General features: G+C 40.3%; 1 protein-coding gene across 1 annotated transcript in view; it reads left to right on the top strand.

The window, feature by feature from the left end:
• The window catches only part of usp43a (ubiquitin specific peptidase 43a), a 132,549-nt gene that overhangs the window by 90,388 nt on the left and 25,284 nt on the right, over positions 1 to 16,877 (top strand). The window contains exons 9-12 of the mRNA XM_030417296.1: positions 1,799 to 1,902; positions 6,572 to 6,649; positions 6,880 to 7,009; positions 16,369 to 16,488. Coding sequence (XP_030273156.1) covers positions 1,799 to 1,902; positions 6,572 to 6,649; positions 6,880 to 7,009; positions 16,369 to 16,488 — 432 coding nt within the window. The remainder of the gene's footprint in view (positions 1 to 1,798; positions 1,903 to 6,571; positions 6,650 to 6,879; positions 7,010 to 16,368; positions 16,489 to 16,877) is intronic.

The raw sequence follows: 16,877 nt of genomic DNA, 5'->3' as shown, positions 1-16,877 counted from the left end.
CGTGGCAACTGAGTGCATAAACATTATGTTAATGGTGAAACTTGACAAAGTGTGCTCACTACTTCAGACAAATGACGTTTGGCATCCGTAGGAGTATTTAAAGGTCCAGTGTGTAGGATTGAGGGGGATCTTTTAGCAGAACTGGAGTATCACACTTACCTTCTCATTAGTCCATAATCACTTGTAACCTCAGAATTAACTGTGTATATTGCAGAGGGAGCGACTCCTCTTCCTCAGACTCTGCAAGCTAGCTAAAAAAGTAAGAAGTGTCATTATGTCATTGAATCTTGCCTCGGGGGCCAGACTGTGGTGACAGTTGTTTTGAAGTCTACCGAAGATGTGTGGAGAAACACACTAAAACCCAACATATTTCTGTCGTACAAGCTCTGCCACCAGAAAATGAGAGAACACAGGACCGGCCCTGTTGGTCCCGATATTATTAGCCTTGTAAATCATTTTGAGGGAAAAAAAATCAGTTGTTAGTTAACCTACTCTATGAAGTACGTTCTTTCATTTGTTCATCAGAAGTGACACAACATAGATATACTATCTCCCATAGATTTCTATACAGCCGTCACCACAGTAAGCTCCAGTGACGTAATGACCCCTCCTTCTTTTTAGGTTCCTTGCACCGCCACGTTTCTACTGTAGCCCAGTATGGACAAACCGAACACTGACTCCTTACATATTATCACATATCAAGTTTTTATCACTCACTAGATACTCCTATGCACTTGGAGCAACAATATGTGATCAGTTGTTGCAGTCAGCATCCTCGCGGCTGCATGCCAGTGAATCCCACACACCATATCTTTAAAAACTTTACATTAACTTTTGTTTGGTAATGTTATAAGTGATACACTCTGTGATGTGTAACCATGTAGAAAATAATGGACTTGCTTGAGGGAACGTCTCTGTGGCAACAATCAGGCACTCTTGATGTTGCTTTATTTAAAGACGCTCAGAACATTTTTTTTTGTGAGAGAGATTTCTGTTTGTGATTTTCTCTGGGCTCCTCTCACTGATATGAATTGGACGGGGCTCAGCGGGAAAGCTGTTGAAACACTTAATGTTAACATTATTAAGGAAAATTGTGTTTTAAGTGGGAGTATTGAGCCTAAACCCTTGGTTTTTCATATTGTACTAACTGCTTCAAGCTGTTTTACTAGTAGCATCATTTTGTTAATTTTTCTAAGCACGCAGTCGCTGTTACATTAAGATGTCAGCGTTGTCTGTCAGACATTTATTGCATCAGTGCCTTTATCTCATTTCTCACTTCCTCTCTTGAGATGCTGAACTTTCGATTAAGACTACCGCACAGATCGTTGGGGTGTGTACTTGTGGAGTTCACCTTGTTCAATCCTCTTAAGAAGCTGCTGTGATACTGACAGTAATAGGTAGCTGCCTTCATCTGAAGGCAGAGTGTTGTTGGTCTGTCTGAGAGGGCAGAAATGTTTTGACAGTTTTTACAGCAAAAGCATTCTCACACATGCCCACGGTGCAAACTAGATTTCCAAATGTGGAGAGAGTTTGGTCCTGATGGTTTGAAGCACACTGCAGTAAAATCCTTTCTTCATTGATTTATAAAGTGCCGTGTCGTTCCTGACCTCACACTGCTGATTGTCAGCCCGCGGCGTGAGCATGCTGGTTAGCAATCAATTTTGAATTACATGTTGTCGGATTGTTAATTGTTAATTGTAAGCTTTTCTAATTATGTCTACATTTTGATTTTACAGTTTGTCACCACTGCAAGTCTTTTAATGCACAGCTGTACTAATGTCTCTCTCTCTTCCGGCAGAATGCTGGGGTGCTGTTTAAGATCCGAGTGGTGGGGGGATCGGCAGCCTATAGCTACTTGTCCCCGCAGGACAGCAGGCCGCTCTACCACCCTGCAGTTGACAGGTAGGACACACACACACAGCTACATGAACACACTCTCGTGCCAATATGTCAGTACAGTGTGCTTTTTCTTCGTCTGGTCGATGACACATTTATGACAGCATGGAAGCACAGTCGGTCCTTAGTCACCACTCTTCTCTGTTCTGGAGCCTCAGTGGTGGAACGAACTCCCGACCAGTGTCAGGACAGCGGAGTCACTCGCCATCTTCCACAAAAGACTCAAGACTTACTTTTTCAGACTTCACCTCAACCCCGCAAAGCATGACTCCCCCCCAAAAAAAAACAAAACAAAAAACATATATGCGCTTGTATGTTCTTACCCTTAGCAGTTAAATCATAGCACAGCATAGAACAGCTACTATGCTCAGATGAGGGCTTGAAGATGTTTCTATGTGTATATGTATAATGTGTATTCTATTTGTAAATGTGAATAATAGCATGTTCATCTTACATTAAAGTACAGAAATATCATTCTAACACAGGAAAAAAGAGAGCTGTAGAAATCATTGGCACTGCCATGATATACCCATACTTTAAAAGTGTGTGTAAACATTTGACCACGACGCCACTGATTAAGACTGAACCTGACATGAATGCATGCACTGGATAGATATCCGGAACCATGACGGACAAGGTTGTGGGTGCATCAGACAAAAAAAGCCACCATTCCTTTCAGAAGCGAACGGCCTTCAGAGGATTACAAGAAAAGAAAGTCTAACGATATCAGTTTGAGGATGTGAAGATAAGGCCTTTATTACCTATGTGATGAAGAGGATCAGGGTGTTGCCACACCGCTGAGGAGAAGCTTAGTTTAAATCTCCGCTGTTGTTCTGCTGAGCTGCTATGAAGGTCAGGCATTCCACAAAGGAGCAAGGAAATTAGATTGTCTTCAGGGTTGGATTTGACACTCAATAGGGGTGTGTGTGGGTGTTCCTTCCTGTGGTTCTGTTGAAGTATGTGTTTTGTGTGTTGATGCTTTTGTGTTGATGTCTTCCCCTTACTGCCCTCTCCTCAGGAAATTACTTATATGACTCGCTTCTCAGTGCTTTATTCATTTATTTCATGTTTCCTTGTCGAGGAACATGTATATAGGATTTGATTATTTAAAGCCAAAGCTAGTTTGCAAGGCCCACCGCCGCATGGGCTTTTGATTACACAAAACTCAGCTGATAAACACAACGAAACCAGAAAATGCATTTTAATTTCAAAAATAAAATTACCATGAGCTTAAAAGACGAGCACTAGATGATTTGTGTTGTGACTTGAGTTTGAAATGATCCCGGTCATCACCCATTTTGAGTTCTGTGTCGGTGAGGAGCTCCACATATTGATCCCCGTACAGTAATAGAGACATCAGTTCAGGTCTCTGAGCACCTCAGAAGCCCGGTTATTTATTAGCTTCCTTATGTAAATAGTTGCTCAATTTTTCTTTTGCAGAGCTCTGAAGGATTCAGTTGCCTTGTGTGGATCATATTGACCCGGGTCGGGATGACTACATCTAAAAATGGGAAAAGAGCTGTCTGGTTTTAAATTGCAGAACAATAGTCATATAGGATCTCTGACCTGCCCCTTTTCTCATTTTTTTGTTTGTACCTCCTTAACTCCCTTTCCTCGCGTCATGGTCCCTTCAGCATGAGATCCATTGTTTTTTATAGTCTAATTCTGTAACGGTGTTTATGACACCTCATATGGATTTTTTTTTTATTCACTTACACATAAATTACAACATGAAATGTTACTGAAGGAATGTTGTTAGAACACTGCTTTACAAGGCGCTACATAAACAGCGGTGATCAGAACGTTTACCTGCACATTTGATCATAAAATGAGTCATTTTCTACTTATTTTCTATTTAACTCTATGCATATTCGTCTTATTCTTTTTCCTGTACTTGTTGCATCTTGAGCTGTTGATGGATTGTTTAGTATTACTAGTGCAGTGCCCGTAAGAAAAGCGTATTCCTATAAAAAAGTGGGAGGTTAAGTAGCTTTTTCATGGATGGCCAAATGAGGCTGTGTTTGAAGGTGGGACGTCAGGGATATTTAGGTTTGTTGTGAAATTCGATATTCCAGGGTATAATTGGCCGTTTTTGACTATTTTTGATTTTGCCATTATATTTCACCTTAAAAACTATTTACTTGGTGTCATATTTTCTGCATAACCTCACATGTGTGACTGTATAGTTATTTTTTTATTTTGACATACTTTATTAACACAATGGACCTAAAATCACAAAAAAAACATAACATACTTACAAAAACATACTTTCCAAAGTAGGAAAAGTTAGATTTTTTTTCTGTGAAAACCACAAATATGTTTTACAAACCTTTTTTTTTTTTTTACTCATAATGCAAATATAAATTGTTTGTTTGCCAAATTTGTGCATACATTTTAAAAATTTACCAACTTATATGTAACTTACACATTTAAATGCAGGCAATGCTCAGGTCTGCCTGTGCTCCTTTCAGCTGAATGAAGAGCTGCACTGCCTGCTCCACATTCAGCAGTCTCCTCATTGTTTTGACTCATTAAACAAAAAACCGACTCCACTACACACTAAACACACCACTCCAAAACAGTACATAACACACTAACTATACACTCCAAACACGCTAAATGTCACAAATCTCTCAACTCTCAATATCGTTGTCTATACATCGACCATCGTTGCCTGTCAGTCATCCGCCTACGTCCCTCCCACAACTTCCTGTTCCTCAACAACCAAACTTGCTGCTTGGACACTTTCGTGACAAAAGCCCGTTTTTACCGCAAACGTGACGGCAATGTTCGCGAAAAAGCGTGGCCGACATTATTTACCCTAGGTCCGGTTTTGGACGTGCCGATGCGTCCGGTCCATCGCCTCGGGAGGTGGGCCGTGTAGCTAGCAGCTAGCAGCTAGCGGCTAGTTCGTGTGCTAGCACACGAGCTAGCACACGAACATCCACAGATTCCGATTCCACTTTGTTGTCCGTGCGTCTCCGGATCTCCTCAGACCCAAACAGACTCGGTCCGGACTCGTTTAATCTCATTAATCCACAGCAGTCAGTTTAGATGCACAGAACAGAACAGAACGGGACCGAACCGCCGGCAAAATCCCAGCCTAGCTCGCGTCGCTGCAGGTATAAATCCGCTTGTTTCTTCAGGTATGTCGTGGGCTTGAGCTCTGCAGTGATTGGCTCTGGTGCGCACGTGGCCACGGTGTGCAGTGATTGGCTCTGGTGCACACGAGACTGTGGTGGCTCCGGTGGACAATGCTAGGCGGAATTTGTAAAGCATTTATGAAATAATTTATTCTCGGTATCATTGCAGTCCAAGCAAATGCTTAGATGCACACCACTGAACCACGCAGCAGCCATGTTGAAAGTCTCAGGTCAGTGTGATCCTGATCCGCAGAGATATTTAACAGAAACACACACACACACACACACAGACAGAGATTCCTTGCTTTTATAGAGAGATGCATCCTTTCAACACATAAACACTGTGGCTAATGACTCTAGGAGAGAGAATGGATATAAACGGTAAAGGTATGATTCAATAGAGGCAGCTTAGGACAACGTGACACTGTAACATCAAGTAGATCAGAAACGGCTGTAGATCCCATTTCCCAGAAACTCACAACAGGCCCATGACCTAATTAACTGAGAGGATAATGTGACAAATTATCATGCCAGTGTTGTGCTCTGAAAGCTGCTCAATAACATAATTGTCAAAACACTCAAAATATTGCATATAGTTACAAGTCGAGAACATGTGCAGCTACGCTCCGACCTCCCAAAACGTCATCTGTTTTTGATATGGTATTATTTCATTTTTATATTAATGAGCCTGGTCATCTTGTTTATTCCCATTGTTACTTAATAATTTCTGTTTATCTGCATCATTTTATCTCTGGAGTTTGCCACTAGAATAATCACACAGACACAGTGTGTGTTCCTTTTTATGATCATTCCTTTTTTTCTTTATGAGTTCTTTAACCTCCCAGCTTTGTTGACATAATCTGTATGCCTGACATCTAGTGGTAACACCCAGCACGTACATGTTTATGTACAAAACGTGCAAGACAATAATTTGAGCTGAATGAAGCTACTGAAGTCTATGATTTTTATACGCTAAAAGTCTCCAAAACTTTCTCCATCCAGATTGCAGATCCTTTACAAAAACCAAAGCAAACAGATCTTTGAAACATCTGTCACTAGTGGGCCATCTTGTTCCCAGAAGATAAAACTGACTTCTGCGCTCAGCATTCAGCTATTGTTGATTCTACCTTGGGCCTCAATCGGTGCCGCCTGGCAACTGAATACTGATGCTGCTTTATGAAAGCAGTGAGGCTAAGCTCTGAAATACAAACACAACACCATTCAACATCCACCGTGTGCATATAAACACATGCTGTAAAGCCAGGTGTCATCTGTGGCCACTGTGTCATCCTGCTTCAACAGGGTGTGAGCATTTGCACATCTTTGTGAGTCAAGATGAAATTAGATGATTTAAGTCATCAACAAACACTCAAAGAAATAAAATTGTCTGGTCCATCCTCAACTGGGCAGGCTCATTACTCTTTGCAACATAGATTTCCGCCTCCCCTTGGTTTTTCTGCTATGAGGCGTTTGCAGTTTGTTTGTTTGCATTTAAAATGCCATTTTCACAGTCTTTTCTTGCTGAATTGTAGAGCCCTGAAGTTCCTTGGCCCTGGTGGACCTCCCCATGTGAAGCTTGTCATTGAGTGGGAGCATAAGACTAAGGAATGGTAAGTGTTGAACTTCTAGTGGAGTATATAGATGTAAACAAACATGCGGGCAGAACATATACTTGTTGATGTCATACTGAGTGTCATTTTATCTTTGGCTTGAGACCTCCAACCCACAGTGATTCAGTTTATGTCAGCCAAAACACGACAGAGTGATTCAAACACCATAAACTCCACCAACAAGCTGAATATGGAAAAATGAACGTCATGTCTCTGTGTATGTGCTTCAGTCTGTTTGGCAGCATCCAGGAGGAGGTGGTGAAGGATGCGGAGAGCGTGAGGAACCAGCAGCAGCAGCACCTGCAGCAGCACAGCTGTACCTTAGACGAGTGCTTCCAGCTGTACACCAAAGAGGAACAGGTGAGACTAAAGGCAGCGGGCGACAAAGTGAACGCTATAGGTTGTTGTTGTCAGAGAGTAAATCAGAGCATCAGCGTTTATTGCTGTCTTTTCCTATCAAAAGATCAGGTGGTATTCAAAAGTGCAAGGCCAAAACTGCAATTTACTTAATTCATCATATTTGTTTTCCCATTTAAAGTTTAAGCTGAAGTGACCATGATACACCTGTTGCTATAAGATGATCATATGCTCATACCTATTTAAATGGGTTGTAAAAACAGTGGTTTAAGAAGAAACAAACACTACAGCCATTAATGCAGCGGTAAACCGGCTAATGAATGCTGCGTCTCAAGAGGAAGTCCATTGATTTTACGCATCAGAGTCTGTTTAGAGGCGTTGGGGAGCAAGAAAAAGAAAAACTGAAACAGAAACAAAACACAGGGGAATTGCAAGAAAAATCAGATCGATTGGCCTCATGTCAAGTAAACTTCTTCAGCTGACAAGTGCACACAACTGCCATCATACTGTGTATGCAGGATTGAGGATCGGTGTTGACAAAACTTGTTAGTCATTGTTTTACCACCACCTCCTGCTGTTCTAAGTGACAGCGAACTTTCTACGGTAGTATTCAGTACGACACTCTATAAGCAGCTTACAAAGAGATGGCATCAGTGCCAGGAAATATCGAGTATCAGTAAAAGTGGGAGCCAGCAATCGTCTCTGCTCTGTTTTCACATTTTCACATAAAAGGAATTTGCCTTGTTGTTGTGGTGCATTACAGGCAAAAATAAACCAAAGAAATACAATTGATACAATACAATGAAAGTGAAATCATACCCGGTGCCAAAAGCGAGTTGAGTCAGGACTCAGGAAATATCGTGCAGTGGAAACAAGGCTTGCGGTGTTCTGATCATGTGTTTCACATCAACAGTATAGAACCTATTCAGGTCATTGACAGGCGAACTAGGCAAGTTAAAGGTAGTTGTGTGCATGAAATCACAGAAGGATCATTCTGGGTTATGACTACCTGTACTTTTTGCAGATGCAATCATTTCTGTCAGTTTAAATAACATAGTTCTCACTAAACCCCAACTCAAGATCCCCACAGTGATCATATCATTACGATCTATACAACAGGAAGCCGATGGTCGTAATAAAACATCACCTCTGTAACCTCCATACAGTAGTTGCTGGACTCTTGGTGTAACCCTGTGGTTCCGCGATAAGACTTGATGCTCCATATCATAATAGTGAATACTGTATCAACCCAATGTTGTTTTTATATAATATTTTCCTTGATTTTTCGGGAACATAAAAAAACAGCTACACAACAGATTAAAATAAAACAACAACAAAAAAACAAGAGCAATTATATTAGCAACAGGGAGTTGGGCAGGAAACAGTAAAAGATAACAACCTCTTTTGGAGATACATCCAGTAAGGCGGGGGTTTAAAGCTCAGCTAATGTAATCCATAAATGTGTAGTGTTGCCAATTGAAAGACACAAATGTTAGAGTTCCACGAAGATGATTAATGTTCTCTCCCGCTAGGCCAAAAGGAAGCTATCAGAGGATCTGGCTAAATTGCCATTTTGAAGAGGTCTGGCAGACTTTGGAAGATTGAAATCAAATAAGAGGACAGATTAGGACAATGCCGGAATGAGTGTAATAGAGAGAGAGAGAGGCTGGTGAGATTCTGCATCTGTGATCTATATCTGGGAACACTTTTAGCGCTTGACTGTAGAGAGATGAAGGCAGTGCAGCATGCTGGACTGAATAAAGCCATTTTGGGCACAGATAGAGGTCCTGTGATCATATTCCAGACTTTTTCTCTACCACTCTCTCAACCCAGGCACCGCCAAATCCCCCTCCAAAGCAGAGCTTAGAGTACCCAGTGATGGGTTTTGTAAATTGAGAAGAATCGGCATCAAAAAGGCTTTACCTGGAATTGGATTTGGATGGTGACTTATCACAAATCAAACTGGAAGAGGAGATTTTGTCAACTTTACACGTTTACCGCTGGTAAAGATGATGGGAAATTATTCACTTAAATAAATACATAAATACACACGCTGAGAAATCTAGCATTACTTTTTTGATAAAATTGGTCTTGGAGATTTTTAGTTTGAAAACTGGCTAAATAAAGCAATTGTATGACATTTTAAGTACCAAAATATAGCTGGAACAAACCGAGGCAAGCAGGGAGCCTTTTTTCCCACAGTACTTTTCAAATAATAAACCCTATTTTCAGGAACTGTGTTACACAAGAATTGCATTGGATAAAACAGAAGTCAAGTCGGGCATGCCTCAGAGCACAAACTGTGCTCTGCGTTTACTCAAACTGGACTTTCAGCATGCTGAGCCCAAAAGGAGCGAACACGCTGTTAGACAACCAATAATTCACAGATACTTTTAGAATTCACACTTTATCCTTATCTTAGTTGACTAGAGGCTGATTCTGATAAACTGAAGGTAACTTTTACCCTCTCACTCAACGTCTTGTTCAAGTATGTCATTTCTCACAAATGGTGAGTGATTTCAGAGTGAGCGGATGTTTGCCACGTTATTGTTAGCTCTACAAATCTAAAAGCAGAGTAGCTCTCCAAAATGTATAAAGCAGACTCTGGAAGGGTGTGCAAGAGTGGCAGCACTCAGAGTTGACACAGAGCTTGACCGTCTGTGTTTAAATACTGGTAACATGTTTGGACAGTTGCTGATTTTATTTTTGATTACTTTAGAAATCACAAAAAAATGATCTTTTGCATGTTATTTGTGTGTATTTTATAAGAATCTTACTTTGGATTCATCAAGTATGTTGTTTTAGAGATAAAATTCAAAAACCTTATTTACAGATATTCACAGTATTAATGATGCAATAATGCAAACTCAGAAGGTTTGAATCTAGAGAGGTGGCAGGGTCCGCCAAATATAAACAAAGTCAAACGGTATGAAGCTGTGTTGTCCGTTAAGCTCAGATTGTTTATTCAGTTTATTCAGTCATGAAAATGAATAGACTTTGTTCACTACACCTTTCAGATCCTGGAATGGTTGAATATATGATTTGCAGCAGTAGCCTTATTTACTTCAGTATATTCCCCTACACATATAATTCATAACAAAATGAGGAATGATGACTAAAAACCTCATTAAAAAGCAAACAAAATGAGAAAGGCTGTGTGCAGAATGAAAGGATGACTCAACTTTGGGACACAATAAAGCAATTTGCGAGTGCTGCAGTCCGTTTCTTTAGGAATATGCGCCAGGTAATAACATAATTCTACCAACCAATAAGCAATAACCATAATGTGACCTTGGAGGACATGAGATGGAAACAGCCATGTCACAGATATGTGCAAAATGGGAGGAAATGACGCCACTTGTGACGAATACAATATGTTCTGTGCCACCACAGATCTGTTATGCCCTTTTAATTCATGTAATGAAAATTCAGAGTGAGTGCAACGTTGCTCATGGAGAGTTTAGTGGCTGTAAAAAAGTCGCCAATTACTGTCTGGAATGAGCCAGCGGGGGGGACGTGCTGTCTGTGTAATAAGTGACTGCTGCACAGCAGTGGGAGCTCAAGTGCCACGCTGTTCTTCACCCCGTCTCAGTTCATCAGCTAAAGTGTAAACAGGCCGCTGGTAAGATCAAAGAAAAAGCGTCTCATCTCCTACCAGTTGATTTAGTTCCATCAATAGACTGAAGGTGTGAATGTGACAGTAGGCAAGAAGGAGCAGATGTCAGTTAATGCTGGGCACAAACTAAAAAATTACTTATTCTGCACATGAACAAAAGCTATGCCAGGCTGAATCCAACAGACGTTATGCTTTTTCACGGATGGCCAAATGAGGCTGTGTTTGAAGGTGGGGCGTCAGGGATATTTAGGTTTGTTGTGAAATCCGATATTCCAGTAAGTAATTGTAATTGGCCGTTTTTGACTATTTTTGATTTTGCCATTATATTTCACCTTAACTATTTACTTGGTGTCATTATTTTCAGCACAACCTCACATGTGTGACTGTACAGTTATTTTTTTATTTTGACATACTATATTAACACAATGGACCTAAAATCACAAAAAAAAACATAAAATCATAGTAGAATTTTTTTACTGTGAAAACCACAAATATGTTTAACAAACTTTTTTTTTTTTAACTTATAATGCAAATATAAATTGTTGTTTGCTAAATTTGTGCATTCATTTTAAACATTTACGAAGTTATATGTAACTATTTACATTTAAATGCAGGCAATGCTCAGGTCTGCCTGAGCTCCTTCCAGCTGAATTAAGAGCAGGACTGCCTGCTCCACATTAAGCTTCTCCTCATTGTTCTGACTCATTAAACAAAAAACTGACTCCACTACACACTACACACTAACAAATCTCTCAACTCTCAATATCGCTGTCTCTACACCGACCGTCGTTGCCTGTCAATCAATCGCGCCGCTGCAGGTATAAATCCGCTTGTTTCTTCAGGTATGTCGTGGGCTTGAGCTCTGCAGTGATTGGCTCTGGTGCGCACGTAGCCACGGTGTGCAGTGATTGGCTCTTGTGCACACGTGACTGTGGTGGCTCAGTGGACAATGCTCGCGAATTTGCATTTAAGCATTTATGAAATAATTTATTAACGGTGTCATTGCAGTCCAAACAAATGCGAAGTCGCACACCCTTGAAACACGCAGCAGCCATGTTGTAAGTCTCAGGTCAGTCTGATCCTGATCCACAGAGATATTTGATAAACACACACACACACACAGACAGACAAACAGACAGAGATTCCTTGCTTTTATAGAGAGATTCAGGCCTTCTAATGGGACTGGCGGCTAACAAAAAAGGGACACAGTAGCCTCAGTTTTATCCATTAATAAAATCTCAGAGGTCAAGAATTCCACCCGAAGACCAGGCATCACTTATTTATCACACGTCTTTAAGGGAGATGAAAAACCTTTCAGAGTTGGTGATTGGCATTGTGCTGTTTTTTTTTATGTTAAATTAGCGAGAGGGAGGGCAGAAGCTTGAATCTCGACTACTAGAGAGGAAAGTCTTCACCCTGTCTCCATTTATAATTCAGTCCTCACTCAGCGCGAGAGACCTTAACAGGCTTCCACTCATCTGATATAGTTTTATTTGGAAGGAATGGAACAGAAAGAGGTGATGCATAAATCTGTCTCAACCTCCATACTGATTTAGGTACTTAAAAACGTATTTCTCTGCCTGTGTCTCATTAGTAGAGAGTCACAGAGACATTTAATTGTCAGAGAGGTTACTTTTATGAGAGCTCTTGAATGGCCTCTTGTTCGCAGCAGGACAGTCCTTCTTCGATTTGTTTCATATGAGGGCAGAAAAGCGGCTTCTGAGAGCAATAAAGAGCAGAGCCATGGGGTTTATGGACACTCAGAGGCCTTACTGTGCATCTACTTCATCTCTATTCATAAAAGTCTCATCTATAAAATGTCAGTGTGATGTCATCACACTTTCCCACTTTCCGAAGTGGAGTTTTCATGTGCTTCTTTTGTCCAGCCAGCAGTCCAAAACCCAAAGACTTTTCATTTACTGAGTTGACTTAATGTAAGTTTATTCAATCGTTTAGTCCATAATAGAAATGGACCTGGGTGACCATGTTCCTGGTGGCAGACAAAATTGTATCGTGAGAGCGCGGTCTAAAGAGACCTGAAAAACGTGTCTATTGCCAATCAGTTTTGTACACTTCTTTTTCTTCAAGAAAAGAGGAAAACTCTCTGCAAAGACAGTCCATAAAAAAAGGACATTCTCTTCACCTTGCTCCTATTGTAAAAGACATTTTTGTGTGGCAATATTACTAGACCTCGTCCATTGAGGACACAAGTGTCTCCTCCACAGTCTCCAGTTACCTCTTGGCTCTCATGTTTGTTGTCACAGACACATGTTATGATTTTGCTTACTGTACAGTCCTCTTTGAGAAACATTTTCTATTTATCCTTATAGCTTTTAATCAGTCCTCCATTCTCCTGACCATGACCATATGTTTTGTGTGTCACTTTTTTGTGTGTAGCTATGAAAGAAATAAATTATAAGAGGGGATTTTGATAATAACTGACTTTGTTATACATCTGGATGAAGAGTTATGCTGATGAAGGTTCTCACTTATCCAGATCTTGGTAAGTTCATCAAAGTGCTGCATGGTAGGCAACTGAAACACGTTCAGTTGCTCACGATATAGTACATAGAGTCTGGAAGTGAGGTCCTAAGTATGCATGAAATGTATACTATGTAAATTTTACCTTCAAAATCATGTTGACGAGACAGTGTCTTTTAATTGGGTGAATTTCTCTATCACTTTTTTTCTGCACTATGTTACAGTGTTACATGCATGTTTATCTGCACCTACATTACATCTGACAAATTGTTAATTTGTGTGGTGTTGCACTTAGAACCTTTGGGGGGGGGCAAATCGCACCAATGCTAATTTTCTACATAATGTTGCTTTAATGCAATACTGTGGCATCTTGAGAACTCTTTATCACTCTCTCATACCCTGATTTAGATGAGTTAATCAGTACCACATTCGTATGTGTAAATATGAAGCTATCACCAGCAGCCAGTTAGCTTAGCTTAGTTTAGCACGAAGATTAAACTTGTTAAACCAGCACCTCTAAGGCTTATTCACAAGGTGTATCTATTTCATTTAATCTGTAGATAAATGAAATGTAGAAGCAACAGTGATGTTTACAGCAGGTTACGTTCCTGGACTATATCTTGGCCAGACTCCGGGACGGATAGATGCTTCCCCTCATATCCAGTCTTGGTGCAAAAGTAAGCTAACTGTCTGCTAGCGATACACTCAAGTTCACCATACAGACATGGGAGTGGTATCAGTCCTGTCACTGAACTGTTGCTTCAAAGTGTATTTCCTAAAATGGCAAACTATTGCTTTATCACCTGATTGTCTGTTCATTAGAGTTGGCATTATGTTACCAGCCAATCTAGTTCCTCAAAATTAGCCATATTAGTTTTCATTTAAACAGAGATACAAGCTTCCACTTGATGTGTATCATGTTTGAATTATAAAATAACGCAGCCCTGCACTTATCCTTACTGATGAAAGACCTTTTAGTATTTTAGAGTCTAATTAGAGATGACAGAATCAAATACTTGAAGACTGAATGGCTCCTAACTGAGACTGTTGAGCTGCTTGTTTATTTGTTTCTTCCTTTTTGCTCATTGATTCTAGTCTTTACTCTGCCAGCATACATGGCTGTCAGTTACTGACCATCTCTTTTCATTGTATGATGTGACATTAAAGTTAGACCCCACTTTTGTTGCACTCAGCGCCACCAAGCTTTGCAAACAAAAGCCGATGACATTTTCAGTGGTCCAGCTACAATGATGACAGCTTCATGTTCATGGCCAACTAGCAGGTTTGTCGAGTTAGTTTGTAGATAAATGTCGAGTTTGTCGAGTAAAAAACCAGTTTGATTTTAATGGCTGATCTAGACTCTTGAGTTTAAATACTGTATGCTGTGCATGAGTGATTGCTTTCCTTGTTAATTCTACGAGGCGACATGCAGACGCTGACATTTCAAGTTCAATTTTGCACACATTGACATTAGGACACAATAACAGTGCTGACAGTGTGACCTTGTTGTGAGTGCATCACATTGTCTGTACAAATTCAAATTGGGAAGGGGCAAGACGCAAAAGGACAGTTTAAGACCAAATGCAAGATGTCGTCCAGCAGCTCCGCAGACATAATGAGTGACTGTTGTCACTTCAGATGACACTTGATTATAATCTTTTATCCCTATGTGCCCCCTTTACATCTGGTCAAGATTGATCGAGAAAATGAAATGAGATGTTGTCCAATTTTCTCATGCTCTTTCACATACACTCACACACTTGTCAGTGTTGCTTGCAGACCTGCGGACATTGTTTTTAACAATCGCTTTTCTTATCAGGCCTGTAATAGAACAACAGGGTTTCCACTGCCCACTTAATCTGGCAGCACAGCAAAGCATCCCTTTGGCGTGATTACGGGGTTGAAAAGCCCACAGCCTATTTTTCTCTTCTGCACTGAATAAAACAATTTGTGATCTTACGTTATTGAACATAATCTACATCATGTCCAGCCTGTTTGGGGAGGGAGGAGTTGAGTTTTTGAAAAGGGGGACAATAACCCCCTCCAGCCTTGTCTGTTACCATTGAAACACTTAATATTAGGATTTACCATGACTGGTCAAGAGACAGGTCTAGACTGAGGGTAATTTGGCTAAGACCTTATGGCTATTTTCACAATTTAGGTTCATATTTTTTGTGAAGTCTCCCATTGTCCCTCTGAGCAGTGAGAGACTACAAGCATTTCTCCAGATTTCACACGTACGTAACGTAAAGCAAAGGAAACAGAGACGGCAAACACAGTTTGTTGAGGTGAAATATAACCAACTACAAACATATTAAAATCAAAAAAGAAGTCACTGTGTCCCTTTAGTGCTGGTTTTCTTTTTCTTGTTCTTTAAAATATGTTAAAGGAAATGTTTAGGTTATTGAAAGTATTGAAAAAGCCTTTATTTAAATCAGGTATGATTCAGGTAGTCGTGGTTAAATGAATGCAGACACGTTCCGCCCTCATTTATGAAACTAGATAGATGACGCCTGCTGCCATGTTAGAGCATTTCATCTGGAGTAAACACGTCAGATGAGATGAAAAAATGGGAACAACTATGAAGAAACCTTTTTGCCATGTTGATTGTGTTTTGTACATAATCATATAGAAAAAAAATCAGACGCCACGCATTGAACACACAAGTACCTAACGAAACACATCTGCACAGAAGTAGAATCACATCTAAGTAGATGAAAAGATAAGAACCAACACTTTAAATCAACATAACCGGTGTAAAAAAGAAAATGTTAATAAGTGCTGTAACCTGCAAGTATCTCCAAAGGCGCATATTGCAACAATCTATTATCCCTGCTTTGCTTGCTTGGTCATTTCCATGACAGAACAATTTAATGTTGAGCTTCAAGTAAACAGAATATAACCATCTTCATTTGTACTGTAAAGTTTACAGTTTACTGGCAATGTGGAAGCAGATAATAAGGTTGTAATTATCTCCTCCCAGTGCTCTTTTGGGCATTCCCAGGAGCAACAAAATAAGCTTCTCTTATGTATACCACATTTTATACCCAGGGCAGGTGTATTAAAGTTGATGCTATTGAGTAAAACCAGAGTAGTAATAGTTTGGACTCGAAACTGTTCACAAAAATCCTGCCTTCTTCTTGAAGGCCGTCTTTTTTACAGAGTGAAGTTTTGGCAGACCATGGGAGTTTAGGGAGATACTTAAACATATTTTCTTTAATATATTGTTACTGTTTGATTGATTGACTTTTCTAACTGATTCCAGCTCGCCCCCGATGATGCCTGGAAATGTCCCCACTGCAAGCAGCTTCAGCAGGGCATGGTGAAGATGAGCCTGTGGACTCTCCCCGACATACTGATCCTCCATCTCAAGCGATTTCGACAGGTAGGTGAGCAACAACCGGGCCCGGTGCTAGAGTTGAATTTGTATCTATTTAAGTGAATGATCACCTTACTCTGTAGTTCCCTTCAGCTCTGCAGAGTGTTTTCACATGTTTTAGGTGGTCTCAGCCACCTTGTTGAGAGTTGGGTATCATCTTCTATTTTTTTCCATCTACAAAAAAGCACTGTGCAGTTCCTTACAGGCACCAATTTGGGAAAATTAGCAGTTAATTGGTGAACATAGTGCAGGATTAAGCTGTTAATCAGAGAGATAATTTCCCAAGTTGGTGGAGACAGACCACAACACAACGGTGATAAAAGAAGAATAAGTATTTATCAGGCAGTCAAACCCTAGGACAGCAATTCAGGATTATTATCACTATCAAATCTGTC

This window comes from Sparus aurata, chromosome 1, assembly GCF_900880675.1.
Source record: "Sparus aurata chromosome 1, fSpaAur1.1, whole genome shotgun sequence".
NCBI lineage: Eukaryota > Metazoa > Chordata > Actinopteri > Spariformes > Sparidae > Sparus > Sparus aurata.
This window is presented reverse-complemented; position numbering and strand designations above follow the sequence as displayed.